This window comes from Phascolarctos cinereus, unplaced genomic scaffold, assembly GCF_003287225.1.
Source record: "Phascolarctos cinereus isolate Bilbo 61053 unplaced genomic scaffold, phaCin_HiC Scaffold_4;HRSCAF=312, whole genome shotgun sequence".
NCBI lineage: Eukaryota > Metazoa > Chordata > Mammalia > Diprotodontia > Phascolarctidae > Phascolarctos > Phascolarctos cinereus.
In genome coordinates, this window is record NW_027555847.1 from 363,175,616 (window position 1) to 363,194,722 (window position 19,107).

Consider the following 19,107-nt stretch of genomic DNA (forward strand, 5'->3'; position numbering starts at 1 on the left):
AATGAGGTGTCAGACTTTAAGTCCTTTCCAGCTCTAAAGCTATGATCCCATGAGCCTATGTATTTTTTTTTAAAGGAAACTTTCAAAGAGACACGTACAACTATTTCATTCTTTTATCTCATTATTATCTGCCTTTCTTCTTTTCCCCAAATTTAATAATAAAACATTTGCTCCAGTTAAAATGAAAGGTAAAAATCTTCAGAAAAGGTCAAGAAGAGAATATGGGCAATTATTTGAATAATGTAGGATTCTTCATCACAATCCCTCAATATTAAAGAGGAAAATCCAGTTAAATTCCTAATTGATTCACCTAAGCAAACACCATTACTGAGATGACCATCATTTTCCACCAGTCAGACATAAAAAGGGGCCTTTGGAGCTCCACATCATTATTTTGTTCTTTCTATAACAGTCTAATCTCTTAGTCATTTATGGCTTAGTTTCAAGGTCTCTTTTGTTACTAATGTCTTATTATTTTAATTGTTCACATGATTTCTGATGGGCAAGTCAAAGGCATTAACTTTATCTCCTTGAGTACCTATAAACTTACTGCCAGCCTACCTGCCTGGTTTATGACACCATTTCACAACATATCCTGGGTCCAGTCCCTCCCATGCCTATTGAGTACCTTTCTGTCCCACTCCCAGATTCCCATCCCTCTTCTTGTGATACAACGCCCAGATTTAACACTTTAAGACCATCTGTCCATATATAGTACAGCAACTCAGTATCAAATTGTTTATAACAGGATTATCATCAAAGCACTAAGCCTTTCTCCACTTATCAAACGGCCCAGTCTCAAAGCTAACTTCCACAAGACACCATGGTCCTGATCTTGAATTTCTATATGCTCCTCCTACATGCCTTATAGCATAATAGTATTCCATTATATTTCACATACCACAATTTCTTCAACCATTCCCCAACTGATGGGCATCCCCACAATTTCCAATTCTTTGCCACCACAAAAAGTGTTGCTATAAATATTTTTGTACAGGTAGGTCCCTTTCCCTTTTTTATGATCTCTTTGTGATATAGACCTGGTTGTGGTATTACTGGATCAAAGCGTATGCATAGTTTGATTGCCCTTTGGGCATAATTCCAAATTGTTCTCCAGAGTTATTCACTCCACCAACAGTGAAATTTGTGTCCCAATTCCTACTTACCTGCCTTATTCCCACTCCTCTGCCAAAGGTTCCAATGATTCTTAATATGAGTCAAATCAAGAGAAGATGGGGCCAGACATGAGTAAAGGCAAGTGAATTTCTCTGAATGAATCTGCTGCACATGTCACTGTGTATAGTATACATATGGAAACATTCTACAGCTATGTAGGGTAATTTATCCATTTTTCTATATTCAATAGATATCCTTCATTTTCTGGGACAGATATATTCCATTGAGACAGGACATAATGTAATTGATAGAGAACTGGTCTTACAATCAGAAAGATCTGGGTTCAAGTTCTGCCTCTTCAACATATTGGCTTCGTGATCATGGAAAAGCCACTGAGTCTCTCTCAATATGCCAAGGTTGCCAATCAACATCAATGGAGGCAGATTCTATATAGAGAATTCTCCATATTTAATGGAATCACAGGTCTGTGCCCTCACCAAAAAACGTTGCATTACAGTTAACCACACAATATACCTGTGCCAAATGAATCCAATTTACTTCAGGGTTCCATTGTAAAATCAGAGATGTATACTTACAGGGAGGGGAAAAGTGCCATCCACCTTCTCCCCACAGCAAAACAAGGCATAATCTTTTAATGAGGAAGGGGGTAAGTGGGTGGCTCTTATAGATGCTTCATAAATAAGGGATGAATAAATTCCTAGCATGATGTACAGAAAACAAAAACAGTGTATCTTCTCTAGGAGCCCAAGGTCTAATGAGGTCTTATTTTTGCTTAACTTTGAAACTTTAGAATAAAAAAATCAAATTAAGTCTGTCCATTATTCATACCTGTTTTCTGAGTTTAAATGTGTGATGTCATTTTAGTCACTACAATCAGCATCAGAATGAGGAAAATGACTCCACGCGATACAATAGAGAAGGAAATGGCAAACCACTCCAGCCTCTTTGCCACGAAAACCCCAAATGGGATCATGAAGGGCTGAAGTGACTGAACAACAACAACAATACCCAAAAAGAAAGTCTTATAGAAGAGAACTCCCTTTCTCTAATATTCCTTCCCCAATCCCTATACTTGGTGTAGCTGCCAACAGTGGAATGACGATGCCTAGTAGGATGGAATCAGGGGTAAGCTTAATCAAACAAGAATGTATAACAGAGTAGGACAGACATAACATACAATTTAATCATTTAGGCTTTTTTTCACAAAAATATTCTCTATTAACATGAAATCACAGAAAGTTCAATCTTTGAGATAAATTCATCCTAATAGTTTCTTTTTAGAAAAAAGGAATTATATCATCATATTGGGTTAAGAGAACAAAGGGACCTCAGACACCATCTATCTACTCCAATTTCTAAATTTTATAAATGAGGAAACTAAAACTTAGAGATATTAAATATCTTGCCCAATATTACATAGGTACTAAGTCAAAGATATTCAAACCCAGTCAAGTCTTCACATTCCAAATTCAACACATTTTTCACTGTACCATGATGCCTCCCAAAAGCTGGTGGCCCATGCAGGGCAGGATTGAGCTTAAAACCATGGCATATGCTACCATATGCTAACCAAACGACTTGAACAAGGAAAACGCCAAACATATGTCTTTACATTATAAATAATTTATTGTCCCAATTAGAGATAGGTTTGGGGGGGGGGGAAGCAGTCTCTTAATTATGATCAAATGCTCTCTTCTATTTAGTTATTTATTGTAAGCTCTTATAATCTATATTTATGCTTTTATGGATAAACTTTTATCTCTCTCACAAACACAAGCTGCACTAGGCAAGGGTTGGGGAACCTGCTACTTCAAAGCCACATGTGGCCCTCCTAGGTCCTTAGGTATGGCCTTTTGACTGAGTCCAAGTTTTACAGAACAAATACTATTATTAAGAGGATTTGTTCTGTGAAGTTTGGATGCAGTAAAAGGCTGCACTTGAAGACCTAGAAGGGCATATGAGGTCTTGAGGCCTTAAGTTCCCCACCTCTGCACTAGGCTATTCTGATGTTTAGTTCTTCTATGATGCTTTGTCTTTATAAGCCTCAGAATCCTCTTCTGCAAAATGGGAAACTACAGATCCAGGAATTTTTGATTGGCTGTGGGATGTTTAATATTTTTCATCTATGAATTGGATGACAGTATACTATTTTATTATATTATTGTTATATACTATTCCTTCTTCTCCCTCTGTACTATTTCACTTGAATTCATCAGCTCCCATGGTTTCAACTATTATCATTATGCAGATGATTCAGATTTATTTGTCCAGATTTAGCCTTTCTCCAAACCTCTAATCTCACATCTCTAACTGCCTATTGGCCATTTCATACCAGGCATGTCATGGACGTCTTCAACATCTCAAAAATGTTTAACTTGTTACTGCTCCTTCCAAAATCCTCCTCTCCTGCTGACTTCCCTATTACTGTGGAAGGTATCACCAACCTCCCAGTTATGTGCTGCCCTCAGCCACCTCTTCACTCATGCTCTCTCATCTTCTATATTCAGTTAGTTGCCAATTTCTATTGTTCCTTCCTTCCTTCCTTCCTTCCTTCCTTCCTTCCTTCCTTCCTTCCTTCCTTCCTTCCTTCCTTCCTTCCTTCCTTCCTTCCTTCCTTCCTTCCTTCCTTCTTTCCTTCCTTCCTTCCTTCCAGAGACTAATTGACATGTTATGTGGCAGAGCCAACAAATCTTGAATTACTGCAATGCTTTTTATTTTTGGTCTCTAAAGTTTCTATGACTCCTTCTTATTATATGTACAAGGATATGGTTTTGCTTTTTAGAATTCTGTAACTCAGGTCATCTTCCCTCACTTTGAGAAGCAAAAATGAATCAATATCACTGGCTATTGAAAATATACTTTCACATACACATTTATACATAGCTATATTAGGGAGTAAAGACTGGCCAGTCACAGGGTACAGGAAGGGGAGTAATATGAAATGAAGCTGGAATGACCAGTTGGGAACAGGATGCAGAGGGCTTTCAAAGCCAGAGGAGTTTTATTTTATCTTGGATGATGATGATGATGATGATGTTGACAATGATGATGATGATGATGATGAAGATGAAGATGATGAAAATAGCTAGCCTAGTATTTTAAGGTTTGCAAAGTACTTTTAAAATATTATCTAATTTTAGCCTCCCAACAACCCTGGGAAGTAGGTGCTATTATTATCCCCATTTTACAGATAAGGAATTGGAGGCAAACGTAGCATAAACAATTTGCCCAGAAACACACAACTAGTAAATGTCTGAGGCAGGATTTGAAGTCAAGTATTCTTGACACCAGGTCTCATGCTCAACAGACAGCTGAATGAGTAGGGGAGTTAAATGGTCAGATCTGTAGTTAAAGAAAATTACTTTGGCAGCAGTGTGTAGGATGCCGGGGATGTGCGGTACCCAGTAGCTACAACAAATAGAGCTTCAGGCCTGCAGTGCAAAGGTAAGACTATAGCTGGATGTAGAGATTTAGAAATTGTACTGCCATGGGAGTAAATGAGGTGACCAAGGAAAAGAAAAGAGGAAAAAAATGCAATAAAGTCAATATTTCAGGAAGATTAATCTGGCAATGTTTCATTTAACATAATGTCAAAGGCTTTTCATTCAAGAAGCTTTAATGGATCCCTATTTTCTCTGTTAAGTCAAATCAAAACTTTTCCTGGCTATTCAAGGCCTTCTACAGTAATTTGTGCAAGTTAATATAATCTTGCTGGTTAAATTAGATTAACTTCTCCATCTCTTTCACCTAAAATATTTTTCTCTGAAATGGATCATCCCTAAGGTTTCCTCAAAGCTTTTAAAAAGGCAAAATTCTGTGTTCTATGAAATCTGGTTAGAAATCTAATGCAAATCAGATTCAAACTTTTTCTACCATTAATTTAGTTAATTTAATTCACTAGATTAAAAGATATATACTAATTATTGCAGATCTATTAAATAAGAAGCAGATGGACATTACAAGCTATACACCCTTCTTCAAAATTCTTTTAGGAAAACTTCTAGCAAAATAAACTAAAATAATAACATTTCCAAACAAATTTTACTCTTCAACTAACTTCAAACACTTCTAATATCAAACATAATGCTTTTTTCCCCCCATAATGGCAACATTCTCACATTTATAATAAACAGTATATACAACAGCCATGTTCCTTTTGGCATTTCCCCTCCTCCTCCCCCAAAAAAGCCAGAGTCCCAAACACTCACAAACACTGCTAAATTCTGAAGCTGCAAACTGTGGGACTCTTTAGAACCACTTTACAAGTAAAGGGAGAATATGCCTTCCCCACCCCCCACTCCCTTCTTGAGTTTGGTTTTCCTTGCTTTATGAATAATTAAAAATGGCACATACCTTGCTCCAAAGATGTCTTTTTTTGCAAGATCAATTCCAGAAACAACTTTCACTCTGAGGATGCGTGACTCTCCCTGTTTAAGGGGAAAAACACAAGAGAAAGGATGTCTTAACTTTAGAAGCTAATGTAGTCAAATGACCTTCAGTAAGGAGATAACCCAGCCCCATCACACCACCATACATGAATGCGATCATTGACCCAGGATTAACTGCCTTGAAAAATTGACAACTGAGGCTTCCTTCACCTGAAACTAGAGGCACTATTCCAGAAAGTCTATGTTTGTAATAGCTATCAGTATTACACATAAATTTAACTCAAGTTGCTTCATTAATAGCAGAGAAATAAAGCTGTTCTACTATAGATATGCTCTTAATTTAAGCTCTAGTTTTTAAATCAAAACATAAATTGCCCTTTTTTGGACCTCATTTCAATTCCTCAGTGATCAAAGTTCCACTTATTTTTTGTATTTAATATATTTTATTTTTTCCCAATTGCATGTTAAAAGAATTTTTAGCTTTTTTAAAATAGTTTTGCATTCCAAATTCTATCCCTCCTGTTCCTCCTCTCTCCCTAAGATGGTAAGCAATTAGATATAGGTTATACGTGTGCAATCATGTAACACACTTCCATATTAGTCATTTTATACAAGACTTGAATAAAAGAAAAAAAAGAAAGAAAAAAGTGAAAAATAGTATAAAGCCCCACCCATTTAACACTTCTCTCCCCTAAGAGAATCCCATCCTCACGAGTGAATAGCCCAGGTTACAGGAATCTGACCAAGCATACTATCTCCTTGAAAACTTTCTCAACAATGGACCTACTTTGCTAGAAAAACTGAAAAAGTCATAAGGTGCCTTATTGTCAAAGAAACCATCATCATCCCCAAGAAGAATCTATTTCTGTCTCCACAACCCCTAAGCCCATCATATCCCCAAGAATCATCAAATAATCTAGCCACATAATCCTCCTGTATTCAGTCAGGACACCAAAATAACAAGTTGAATGGGAATGAGATCTCATGTTAACCAAAGGTAAAGAGAAGGAGAGGCAGAGACAGAGGCAGAGGGAAAGGGAGAGGGAGAGAGAATACTAAGTTTTTATTTACTCTTTTTAAAGATATTGCTTCTATTATAATTTTTATAGAGTGCAAAATGACTTCAGGATATTATAATGAATGAATCCAAGTAACATCAATGGATCATAGATATAGATCCATAAGGGATCTCAAAAGCTATATAAATAAAACTTCTTTATTTTACAAATGTGGAAACTGATGACTAGGGTAGTTAAGTGACTTGCAAAAGGTAACAAAGGTGTTGAGAGTGTCAGAGACAAGATTAGAACTCAGATATATTTTATATGAACTCTTTGTCTCCTCCACCAAAATGCAAACTTATTGATAATAGGGACTGCTTCATTCTTTACACTTGTATCCCCAGCACCTAGCATAGTACCTAGTACATGGTAGGTGCTTAATAATACTCATTGTTTGATTGACTGCTCTGCTGACTCCAGAACCCCTGCTCTTTCCACTCAATAACATCAAAGAAATGCATGACCATTAGGAGATGGGCTGGTCATGTAGCAAGAGAAAAAGAAATCCCAAATGTTGTACTGGTATCTATATGGCATACAATGGAAGAATTTCCCCACCATATCAGGTGGATCTCCTGTGAAGGAATTACAGGAGGACATGACAAGAGTCAATAAGATAAAAAAGGATGTATGGGCCCCCACCAATTTTTAGTACTCTCCCCAACACACTAAATTACTTTATATTATGATTCATATGGGTATGTGTGTATATAAACACTTTGTATTTATTAATCTGACTATATTGAATAGCTCCAGAAGAAAATAAGCTTTCTTTTTTTTTAAATTAAATTTATTATTTATTTTTAGCATTCAGGCTTTTTTAATTTTGAGATCCAAATTGTCTCCCTCCCTCCAGTCACTCTCCTAACCACTGAAAAAGCATGCAATATAATATCCATTATAGATGTGAAATCATGCAAAACATTTTCACATTAGCTATGTTGCAAAAAAAAAAAAGCAAGAAACATAAGTAGGAAAAAAAATATTCTTCAATCTGCACTCAGCCTCCATCACTGCTCTCTCTGGAGATGTTCAGCATTTTTCATCATGAGTCCTTTGGAATTGTCTCAGATCATTTTATAGATCAGAGAGCTAAATCTTTCACAGTTGATCATCATTACAATATTGCAGTTACTATGTATAATGTTCTCCTGGTTCTCTTCACTTCACTTTGCATCAGTTCATATAATTCTTCCTTGGTTTTTTTTCTGAAACCATCCTGCTCATCATTTCTTATAGCATTCTATCACAATCACATGTCACAACTTATTCAGCCAGTTCCCAAATGTTGGGTATCCCCTCAATTTCTAATTCTTTGACACCACAAAAAGAGCTGTTACGAATATTTTTGTACATAATGGTCTTTTTCCTTTGATTTCTTTGGAATAAAAAAACCTAGTAGTGACACTGATGAGTCAAAGAGTATACAGTTTTGTAGCCCTTTGGGTAGAGTTCCAGATTGTTGGACCAGTTCATAATTCCACCAACAGTGTATTAGTGCCCCAATTTTTCCACATTCCTCTACCATTTGTCATTTTCCTTTTCTATCATGTTAGCCAATCTGATAGATTTGAAGTGGTACCTCAAATTGAGTTGTTCAAATTTATATTTCTCTAATCAATAGTGATTTAGAGAATTTTTTCATGTGACTATAGATAACTTTGATTTCTTTTTCTGAAAACTGCTTGTTTGCATCCTTTGACCATTTATTATTTGAGAGATGTCTTATTTTTATAAATTTTACTTAGTTTCCTATATATTTGAGAAATGAGGCCTTTATCAGAGAAATTTGCTGTAAGTCCTCCCCCTTGTAGTTTTCTGATTTCCCTCTAACACTGGCTGTATTGGTTTTTTGTGCAAAAAAATTATTTATTTACTTCCTGTGGTTTTCTCTATCTCTTGTTTGTTGATAAATTCTTCCATTATCCATAGATCTGACAAGTAAAATTTTCCATGCTCCCCTAATTTCTTATGATATCATCCTTTACGTCTAAATCATGTGCTCATTTTGACCTTATCTTGGTATACAGTGTGAAATGTTGGTCATACGTAGCTTCTGCCAGACTGCTTTCCGGTATTCTCAGCAATTTGTCAAATAGTGAGTTCTTATCCCAAAAGCTTGGATCATTGGGTTTATCAAACAGACTACTATGGTCATTTACTATTGTGTACCATGCAACTAACCTATTTCACTGATCCACTACTCTATTTCTCAGCCAGTACTAGATTTGTTTTGATGGTTACTGCTTTGTAATGTAGTTTGAAATCAGGTATGGCTAGGCTGCCTTTCTTCACATTTTTTTTCACTGATTCCATTGGTATTCCTGACCTTTTGTTCTTCCAGATGAATTTTGTTATTTATTTCTAGCAAAATAAAATAATTCTTTGGTAATTTGATTGGTATGACATTGAATAAGCACATTAATTTAGGGATGTGCTCTTTCAAGGCAAGGATTGTTTCATTTTTGTCTTTGTATTCCCAGCACCTAGCACAGTGTTTGACATGTAGTAGGCATTTAATATTTGTTAAACTGGACTGAATATAAATCTTCACATGGAGATTCACAATAATAGCCTTGTTAAAATTCTCTAATGCTCTGATCATAGCTTGTAACTGGCATGGTACGGTGGGGACCTGGGTCTTCTAATCCCTTAGTTTATTTCTATTTTTATTGTATGCAAGTTTCTGATGCAGTATTTTGGATTGTAGGTTATTCTCTAGGGAGTTGAAAGGAAAGGGGAGATGGTCAGATATCCCTCCATAAATAAGATACTAAATATAATTTGTACACACACTGTAGAATTGGAATATACACAAAAGTGTTTTGGTCTTATCTTGATTTCCCGAAAGTGAAAAGTCTAAATAAAGATAAGGAATGACCGTCATACTGTAAGGAAGCACATGACAAGATGTGTGATTATCGTTAACAGTTTATCAGATACAGTCCCAAGCTGAATATCTGTACTTTCTGAAGCATTTTATTACTTTCATGAAATCATAGCATGACACTTTGGACCCTGGTTGTGACTTCAGAAGAACTAAATATTTAACTAAGGTGGCTCAAGTGATTAAAACATTTCTCACTCATGGGTCCCATTTTACATATTGGCTTGTTCAAGGCTAGAAAACAACTGGCTTGGTCTATTTGTCTGTTTTCATGCTTCTTAGTCCACTTTATTTTATTCTCTAATTCTTCATCAAAGGGCTTAAAAACAAATGGTACTAAAGTATAGGACGTCTCCAAATTAGAAGCAGATTATTATATTTCTTTTTTGTTGGTTGTTTGGACCCCAGAACATTTCCCCCTATAAATACAATTATTAAATTATTTTAAAATTATTTAAAAAATAGAATACGATCACTAGTCCCAGGCCCAAAATAATTATAATTATTAGTTACAGTCCAAGCCCTAAAATCAACTTAATCCAAAGTGTAGCATGTCTCTATTGAAAAATGTATTCTAAGTCCTTTCACTTCTCTGGGCCACAGTTTTCTCAGTTGTTAAGTAGGGATTTGAAGTAGATGATTCCGACGGTTCCTCACAACTCTCAAGTACTGTTTCTAATTCAAAACTCTGGATACCAGGAATGTGGCTCTTACCACTTTTTGCTCTGTCATCCTTGCAACTCCTCTCCTAGAAGAGTATTAACTACTCCTCACACCACCACTACCAGATTCAATAGCCTACCAGAAGCAAGAAAACATTGAAGACTATATTGGCAGAAAGACCATTTCTTACCCTCACCCTAACATGGTGCTAAGCAAATCATTCCTATGAATGAGTATTTGCAAGCTAGGGAGTGTCACTGTGTTAGCCATTTGCCAACCCCATACACACATTTTACTCTTTATATTCTAAAGTCTATATTTATATTACTAGCTACAACCTACGAAATATTTGCTCAGTGCCAAGTACACAGTAAGTTTTCAATAAATACTTCCTGAATTTAAAGGAATATTGTGTCAAACATTGAATCACCTATGTTGCATATACATTCCTTCTGCTTGCCCTAAATACCTGTGAATTTTCAAGTTCTGACCTGGTGCATTTCTTTACCACGGCCTATTTTTCATTGTCTCCTTCTTTCTACTACACACAACTGATACTGATAAATTGTTTTGATAATCACACATTTTGTCACATGCTTCCTTATAGTATGACGCTCACTCCTTATCTTTCTTTAGACTTTTTACTTTCGGGAAATCAAGATAAGACCAAAACACTTTTGTGTATACTCCAATTCCACAGTGAGTGTACAAATTGTATTTAGTATTTTATTCATGAAAGGATATCTAACCATCTCCCCTCTCCTTTCAACTCCCTAGAGAATAACCTACAATCCAAAATATTGCACCAGAAAATACTTGCATACAATAAAAATAGAATTAAACTAAGGGAATAGAAGACCCAGGTCCCAAGCCTATCACGGCAGTCACAAGCTATGATCAGAGCATCACATTTATGTCCCACTCCATCTATAGTCACTTCTTACCCTCTTCACTGTTTCCTCTGCATTTCACCTGGTCCTTCTTCCCTTGACTGACCCTCTCAATTGTCTGTTGTTCTATCCACTCGTAATCCATCTAACCCTCACCTCCCTTGCTCCCTCTCTCTCCATGATCATTATACCTATATAATGTACCCTCCACCTAGATTTCTGACCTGACTACTCATCTTTTCTTTCTGAATCTCTTTGGCCTTGCCCTCAACCCAATGACTACAATGCTTTTGTCTTCCACCTCTCTTCACTACTTGGAAGGAAAACAAGTATTTATTGATTATGATGTGCCAGAAGCTGTGCTGAGCACTCTACAAATATTATCTCATTTGATCCTAACAACAACCTTGGAAAGTAGGTGTTAATATTATCTCCATTTTACAGTTGAAGAAACTGAAGCAAGCTGAAGATAAGTGACTTGCTCAGGGTCACACAGCTAGTAAGTGTTTAAGGCCAAATTTGAACTCAAGTCATCCTGATTCTATGTCCACCTGCTCTACTGACTATACCACCCAGCCTCATCTAATCCTCCCTCCCTCCCCCCCCACCTCATTTTCCCACTGTTCCTACTTTTTCTCCCTTATCTGGCATTACTATCTCAGCTCAACTTCAAGTCCCACCCCATTCACTCTGAGTTTAGCCACAGAGAATCACAAGTCCCTACTGTGCATTTCCCAGAAATATAGACTTAAGACACTACATGCTGATTTTAATAATAGCAATAGACACTCCATAATACTGCAGCTAATTTTCCACTTTTTGAGTCAACCAGACTACCCTGAAATTCACCAATTCATCAAACATTGACTAAAAAAAATACTTACTAAGCACACTGGTGACATAATGATAAGTAGAACAGAACTCCTGTTCTCAAGAAGCTTACCATCTACTGGTGGGAATGAGACATACAAATAAATATAATATAAATTTATATACTATGATTAAGAGCTTAGGAGAGACCAAGATGATGGCGACTCAAGATAATTCATTCTTTCCCCTTATAGTCTTACTTTGGTGAAATAACCTAACACTATTAGGATCTGAGGTAGCCCATGGTAGCGGGCTTGCAGTCAAAAAGGCTGGGTTCAAATTCTACTTTGACACTTTCTAGGCATGTGACTGTGGGCAAATTTCTTAAACTCTATGTCTCCTGTAACTTCCTGGGAATCATTTCCTAGTCATAGGCCTGTTTCAAATTCCACCGGTAGAGGAAATTTTTACAAGCCTCCCCAGTTGGGGGGGGGGGGAAATCACAGATACTTCTAGTATTAGCACCTATCCTAAAGGCATGAAAAAGAATTAAGACAAAAATTACTTAACTAAGGCTCCTCTGAGGTTTTTAATAGTATAATATCTGTGGCTTTCTACAGCCATGTTCTACTGTTCCCATTATCCTGTATTTTTGGTCTACCCATAATGCTTCTTGACAAACATAAGACAGACAAGCCTAACTTAAGATGTACATAGTACAGAACAGTGTCAATATTTAAAGTCCTTCCCAAACTCACTTCACTATATCTTATCAGCCTTATTGCATCTTACCGCCTTTCATGATGCTGGTAGAAGGGGAATAGAGAAAAGGAGGAGCTGTTCACACTGTTTCAATGAGCAGAAAGCCACCTTTACATTGTATCTAATATGATGGAGGACTACTCTGCCACTGCAGCCTCCAAGTGCCCCAGGAATTGCCATCTGCCACTGCTCCCAAGTACCACCAGACCTTTCCATTTAGCGTGGGGCTGAACTCTCCTATATATGGTGTTTCCCTCAGCTGGAATGTGATCTTTTTGAAAGCAGAGATTATTTGTAGTCCCAATGCCCAATAGTGCTTGGTGTATCGGCACTTAATAATTTCCCCCATTCCATCTGTTCCACAATTCTCTGTGTACTGGGTCTAATTCTAGAACAATCCACAAAGCAGAAAGCAAAGAGACTGGGATTCTAAAGAAGCCTCCTCGAGTTCTCAGGAGGCATTTTAAAAAGGGGTGGTAGTGGTGTAGATTTTGGTGTCTTCATGAAACTCCTGATTTTCTTCCTATTTGGAATATTCATGAGCTTACTACGGCATTGCTTGGAATATATGATGTACTTTATTCCTAAATCTCATTTATATGATACTTGAGCACAATGCATAACTGATATTATTTTTCAGTGTATGCCTTTTTAATCTGCATGTTTTTCTTTCCAAGAGATTAAGCTTTAGGGGTATGGCTTATGCTTGCCCCAAGGAGAAGAGGTAAAGTGGTAGGTACAAAGGAAAGGATGCTGGATTGGGAGTCAGAGGCTGTACCCTTCAGACCATCTATTCTATTTCCAATAAGGCCCCTGCAGCCATCATCCAGGAGACCAATTCCTAGAGAAAGGGTTTGCAATGTCAGCTCCCATCACCAAAAACTTCAGCTGAGTCCCCAAACAATAGTATCAGCAGATGATAGGCTCTGCATCCAGCTTAGTCTTCATAGACATCATTCAGGGAAACGACCATTGTGGAGATGAGATACAGTGAATGGCTCTGAAGGTGCTATAGCCCCTACCTCCTCAGCAGTCATACCTACTGAACAATCAGAAAGTAATATCTCATAACCAAAGTCCTAGGCACTGTCAAAGGGCTCTCCAGAGATTATTTTAGCAGTGATATTAACACTAAAGAAGACGTGTTTACCTTTTGCTTTGCTACAGCATCCTAATAACCACTGGCCTTTCCATTCAAGTAGCCCTAAATGTATCATCTCCTCCTATAAGAGAGTGAGCTTTTCTCTAGAGCAAGAATTATCTTTCTATCTCCTTGCATCTCTGGTGGCACAATGCTTTGCATAAAATATGTGCATAATGTTTAAAATATATTCATTCATACATACTACCTGTATGGCTTCATAGCAAGTCACCTAACTCTTCTGGGCCTCAGTTTCCTCATCTGTAAAATGAGAAGATTGGCTTCTGAGGTCCTTTCCCGTTCTAAATCTAAGACACTTATGATTTTTTATATTCAAAGTATCATCTTATCTTTAAGTTTGTAGTACCATGTTTATTGATGTTATGTTTATAAGAAAGAACCATACCAGAAACAGAACAATCATTCAGCCAACAATTGTTTATCGAATGCGTTCATCTTTATTGATCAAAGCATTATGCCACATGCTAAGAGAACAAAGATTTACTAAGGCACAAACCCTGCTTTCAAAAAGGGTAAGTAATACCAAGAATGTGGCACACGATCTAAGCTCAAACTCAAATTCTGCCACTCATAAGTGTCAGGGAGCACTCTGGCAATTCACTTTAACTTCTCCAAGGCTTAATTTTCTCATCTGTTAAATGGAAGGGGGAGGGGTGGACTAGATGGTCACCAGGGTCCCTTCTATGAATCTGTATTTTAAAAAAACTTTGTCACATTCCACAAATTTTCAAAAACAAATCGTTTCTGTGCGACTTCAGAATTTGAAATCTCTATAACCAAGTGACAAGCTGATGAACTAAAGCCAGAAAGTACAGGCCACCAGATGATTAACAGGTTACTTATTATTGTCCAGTTTCCTGAATTATCTTTTAAATGTACAAGGGGCACTTGCTATTTAAATGGATCTTGTGGCATATCATCTTTTTTTCCCCTATATTATAAATACATTTTATAGAAGAGTTACAACAATAAAAATACCCAATAATTTGATAATTATTTGACTTGGCATTCAAGGATCTCCATAACATGGCCTCTGACTACCTGTACAACACTGTCTTCCCACTACTCTCTAGCAAAAATAATACTCTCTAGCCAAATCAGTCTCCTTACCATGATTGCAAAATGCCAGGCTCACTGTCCCATCTTTAAGCCTTCACTTCCATTGATCTCCTATTTGAACTGTTGTTGTTCAGTCATTTCAGTCATGTGTGTCTCTTCATGATCCCATTTGAGGGTCTTCTTTGCAAAGATACTGGAGTAATGTACCATTTCCTTTTCTAGCTCATTTTACAGATGAGGAAACTGAGGCAAACAGGGTTAAGTTACTTGCCAGGGTCACACAGCTAGTAAGTGTGTGAGGCTGGATTTGAACTCAGGGAGATGAGTCTTCCTGACTCCAGGCCTGGAACTCTATCCACTGCACCACCTAATTAATATACTTCCCTTAAAGTCTAGCTCCAGCCTAAAAGATTTTACCCACTTAGAAGCACTTATATCACCCTTTTTCTGTACCACACATCTTGCATTTAAGAATTCACTAGAATTCATTAAGACATTTATTAAGTACCTAGGATGTGCAATACATAGTACTAACCATTAGGTGGAAAAGAAATTACAAAAATCCTTCCTATTTTTCAAGGTGCTTTCCTATTTTTCAAGACTTCCTATGATTTACTGTCTTTCATGTACTCTGTGCTAACTCTGTGCCTTTTTACTGTCTATCCCCCATTCCCAGACTAGACTACTCTCCATCCCTCCTCATCTTCACCTCCTGACTTTCTCAAGACTCAGTTCATTTCTCCTCCATGCATAAGACAGCGTTTATATATACAGTAGATAACATGTGCAAATAACTGTGGATGTTTTTTTCACTTCTAAATTTAGTCTAAGATTTAAGTTTTTTTTAAATAATAAAGCTGCGCTAAATGCAGAGCCTACTGATGCTTCCTTTACAGTTAAAACTTTGTTATCTAGAGCAGCCTTCACATTTCATTAGAAGAGTGTAGTGTCTACACCGAGGGCAAGTAGTTGCACTGTTCAGAATATACTTGGAACACTGCATTGTGCTAACTGATAAACTCTAGTATGCTTGAAGAGGGTCCATGTGAAGACAAATCCTATGACAAAAAGTTGGGGTGTTCTGAGGGTTTGGAGCCTGAGGAAGAAAAGATAGCAGTGGTAGTTTAGGGAAGGTCAATGTTTTCAGATATTTGGAGGCCTATCATGTCAAAGAAGGGATTGTCTTGATCTATGTGGCTGCAAAGGGACTTCTATTTGTAAGGAAAACCTTAAGCTGAATGACATAAGAGATTGCCTTCTTATTACTAGAAGTGTTGAGGCAAAAGATAAATGACAACCTGTGAGAAACATTAAATTCTTATATAAATGAGAGCTTAAATGAGATGACACACACACAATCTCAACTTCCCCCACCAAGATCTTCTCCTACAAATATCTGTAAAATACTTCAATGACACAATCAGCAAAGAATCAAGGTGCTAAACAGAAAAGTTTCTGAGTCACTAAAGCTGGACATTCACATATCTTTAGCTTTGTTGAGTAATTCAATTAGCCTTTGCTGCTATGTGTGCTTTAAAGTAATAAAGCTCTATCTTTAAAAAAATCAATAATACAGACATTTTAAAATGCAAGTGGATAGGCTGGGGCTGTCTCACTTTTGCATTTGTATGATAAGCACCTGGCACAGAGCCTTGAGTATTTAATAAATATTTTCTGACTGTTTCATCCAGTAATTCTGATTACCCTCCCCACAATTAGTCTGAATTAGTGAAAGCAAAACCCATTAAATCAATGAACTGACATAAATTTTAACTCAAAGGGTAGAGTCACTCATTTCTACTCAATTAAAGGTTCCTTTTCCACCAGAATTATGGCTAAAGCTGCATGGAAAAGGTCATCAAAGAATCTTTTTATAAATGTTTCTATTGTTCTGAACCTCTAATCACAGGACAGGAAGCATTTTTAAATTCCTCTTGGACCACCAGGGCAGAATGAATTATATTCTGTTTTTGATTCTAAAAATGGCCCTAGTAAACAATGACCATGAAAACAAAGTCAGAAAGCACTGACATCTCTTTGATAATTTAAGGATACTTATAAACAATTACTTAAAAAAAAACACCCATCACTTTCTAACGTCTAGGATGCCAGTTCATGAACAGCACAAAAAGGCTAAAAGAAAAATCTTGGCAGCGTTTGACTGATATGCAGTATTACATATAATACTGGAAAGTACTCCCTCTTTTCTACATGAACATTTTATTTACTGAAAGGGTCGGAAAAATTACATTCATATGAGAAACAGAGAAAAATAGCTTAAGGAAAGACAGTTCTGAGTGAAAGCAGCACCTTTTTGAGGCAAAAGTACTGACTGTTCGCTGCAATGCCTTTTATCCCAGCTCTTATTTAGGAAATGGAATTTTACTGCTAAGAAACACTAAATCAAAGAACTGTTTCAGTATTGTGGGATAATAGTATATTAACTATTTGTGTGACCTGACAAAAATGTGCATTTGGGATTTCTCAAGGTGACAGAGGGGTGGCTTATTACACACGAGGATTTTGTATTTGAGGCATGAAAAGCCAGAGTAGAAGCTAGACTGTGAACTGTAAGATGGAACACAAAAGGTGATTGAAGCCAACAGAGCTGAGAAGCTGACGGATGTACAGCATATCTGAGACTTCCTGACTAGAGACAGTCAGGCTTTGCAATTGATGCAAGGAGCTAATCTGACTGGAGGAAAGTTTTGATGCTAGCAACTGATTAGGAAAAGCAGAATCCTCTATTTGAAAAGCTGACTGGGGAAAGGCTGCCTTGCTCTCTGGCACTACCTACATTTTGAAGGAGAGCCAATGTTTTATGGCTTATGTCCTTTACTCCCCTCTATGACTAAAGAGGAAGAATCCTCTCCAAGCCCAGAAATGTGGGCCCAAATAGCTTTGAAGGTCTCAAGGTTAACAGAACTGCTTTTCAATGACAGAGTTTAATTTCTCCTCAGTGCCCAACCAAGGCAGTATCCCTGGGAAGCTCAGTAGATCCCATGCTTAAGGCTGTCATTTGCTAAGAGTTTAACATCACTTCCACAGTCCAAGAGTAGAAAAGAAGACGTTTTCCCAAAGACAAGAGTGTAGAGGCCCCAAAGAAGAAAGACTATATAAAGTAGACTATTCCCTATTGAGGCAAAGGACATCAAGGCCTACAACAGAGGGTTGTGCTTTGCCTTGGGCCTATGACTTTCCCTAATCATGTGGCTCACAGATAGATTACTACATGTTTGTTCCCAGTCTCCTCCACAAACACCATGTGCATTGATTGGAAAACAACCCAGATTTATGTGGGAACCATTAGGTTGTGATTATTACCTCTTCATCTTCTGTTATTAAATGTTCCATGATTAAGACAAATGGTTATTTTGGATGACTTGTTTACATAGGAAGTACACTATTGTTGGCTTAAAAGTTACAGTGCTGTTCTCCCCCCCCCCCCAGACCTTGAGGCGGTTTGCCATGGAAAGTACAGACGCAGGTGAAGAGGAGAGTGAGCCAGACTGAGACCAAGAAGAAAAAGCCCCCATTTCTTCTTCTTCACATACTACTACTACAACTAACTAGTACCACCACCACCACCACTAACTACGACGACTATTACGACTACTGCTACTACTGCTGCGGCTGCTACTACCACTACCACCACCACCACCACCACCACCACTACTACTACTACTACTACTACCACTACTACTACTACTACTACTACTACTACTACAACTACTACAAGGAATTTCTTAAGAGGTGACAAAACCTTCCTTCTTAGAATTAAAGATAAGGTTTAAGTGCAGAATCTATGACTTAGTAAACTTAAATTCACTCTAAACCATTAATGGTTAAAATCGGCTTCTTTCCAGAGACCAAATTTTAATAAGGGAGCAGTTGGTGGTAGCTGGTTCCTTGAAGATTGCCAGAAAGAAGGAATCTGAAGAGGACCAGCCTAGGGACCACAAAAGAAATAAATATTAGCTACTTCACAATTTTGCTTAGACGCTGCTTTAAATGCAGATGTTTTGGAGTGCATGCATAACTTATCAATAGACCTAATAAAATGTGCCTTCTACACTTATTCTATCTCCCCCAAACTCTTTTTTAAGTCAAACCCAGTGAGCCAAGATAGGACCTCAAATTAAGAAGCTATTTTCTATTACTGCAGTGGAAGATCAAGTATAAAATCCACCTGCACTTTGAGGGAACTGTAGATTTCTTTGAGAACAAAGACACTCATCATCTAGAATAGCATCCTTTTAGATGCACAAAATCAGAATAGAGGTGACAA

General features: G+C 37.3%; 1 protein-coding gene across 2 annotated transcripts in view; it reads right to left on the reverse strand.

Moving 5' to 3' along the window:
- NEDD4L (NEDD4 like E3 ubiquitin protein ligase) overlaps nucleotides 1-19,107 on the reverse strand; it is a 453,729-nt gene that overhangs the window by 311,689 nt on the left and 122,933 nt on the right. For both annotated transcript variants that reach the window (XM_078153241.1, XM_020994788.2), the window contains exon 2: nucleotides 5,491-5,564. In XM_078153241.1, coding sequence (XP_078009367.1) covers nucleotides 5,491-5,564 — 74 coding nt within the window. The remainder of the gene's footprint in view (nucleotides 1-5,490; nucleotides 5,565-19,107) is intronic.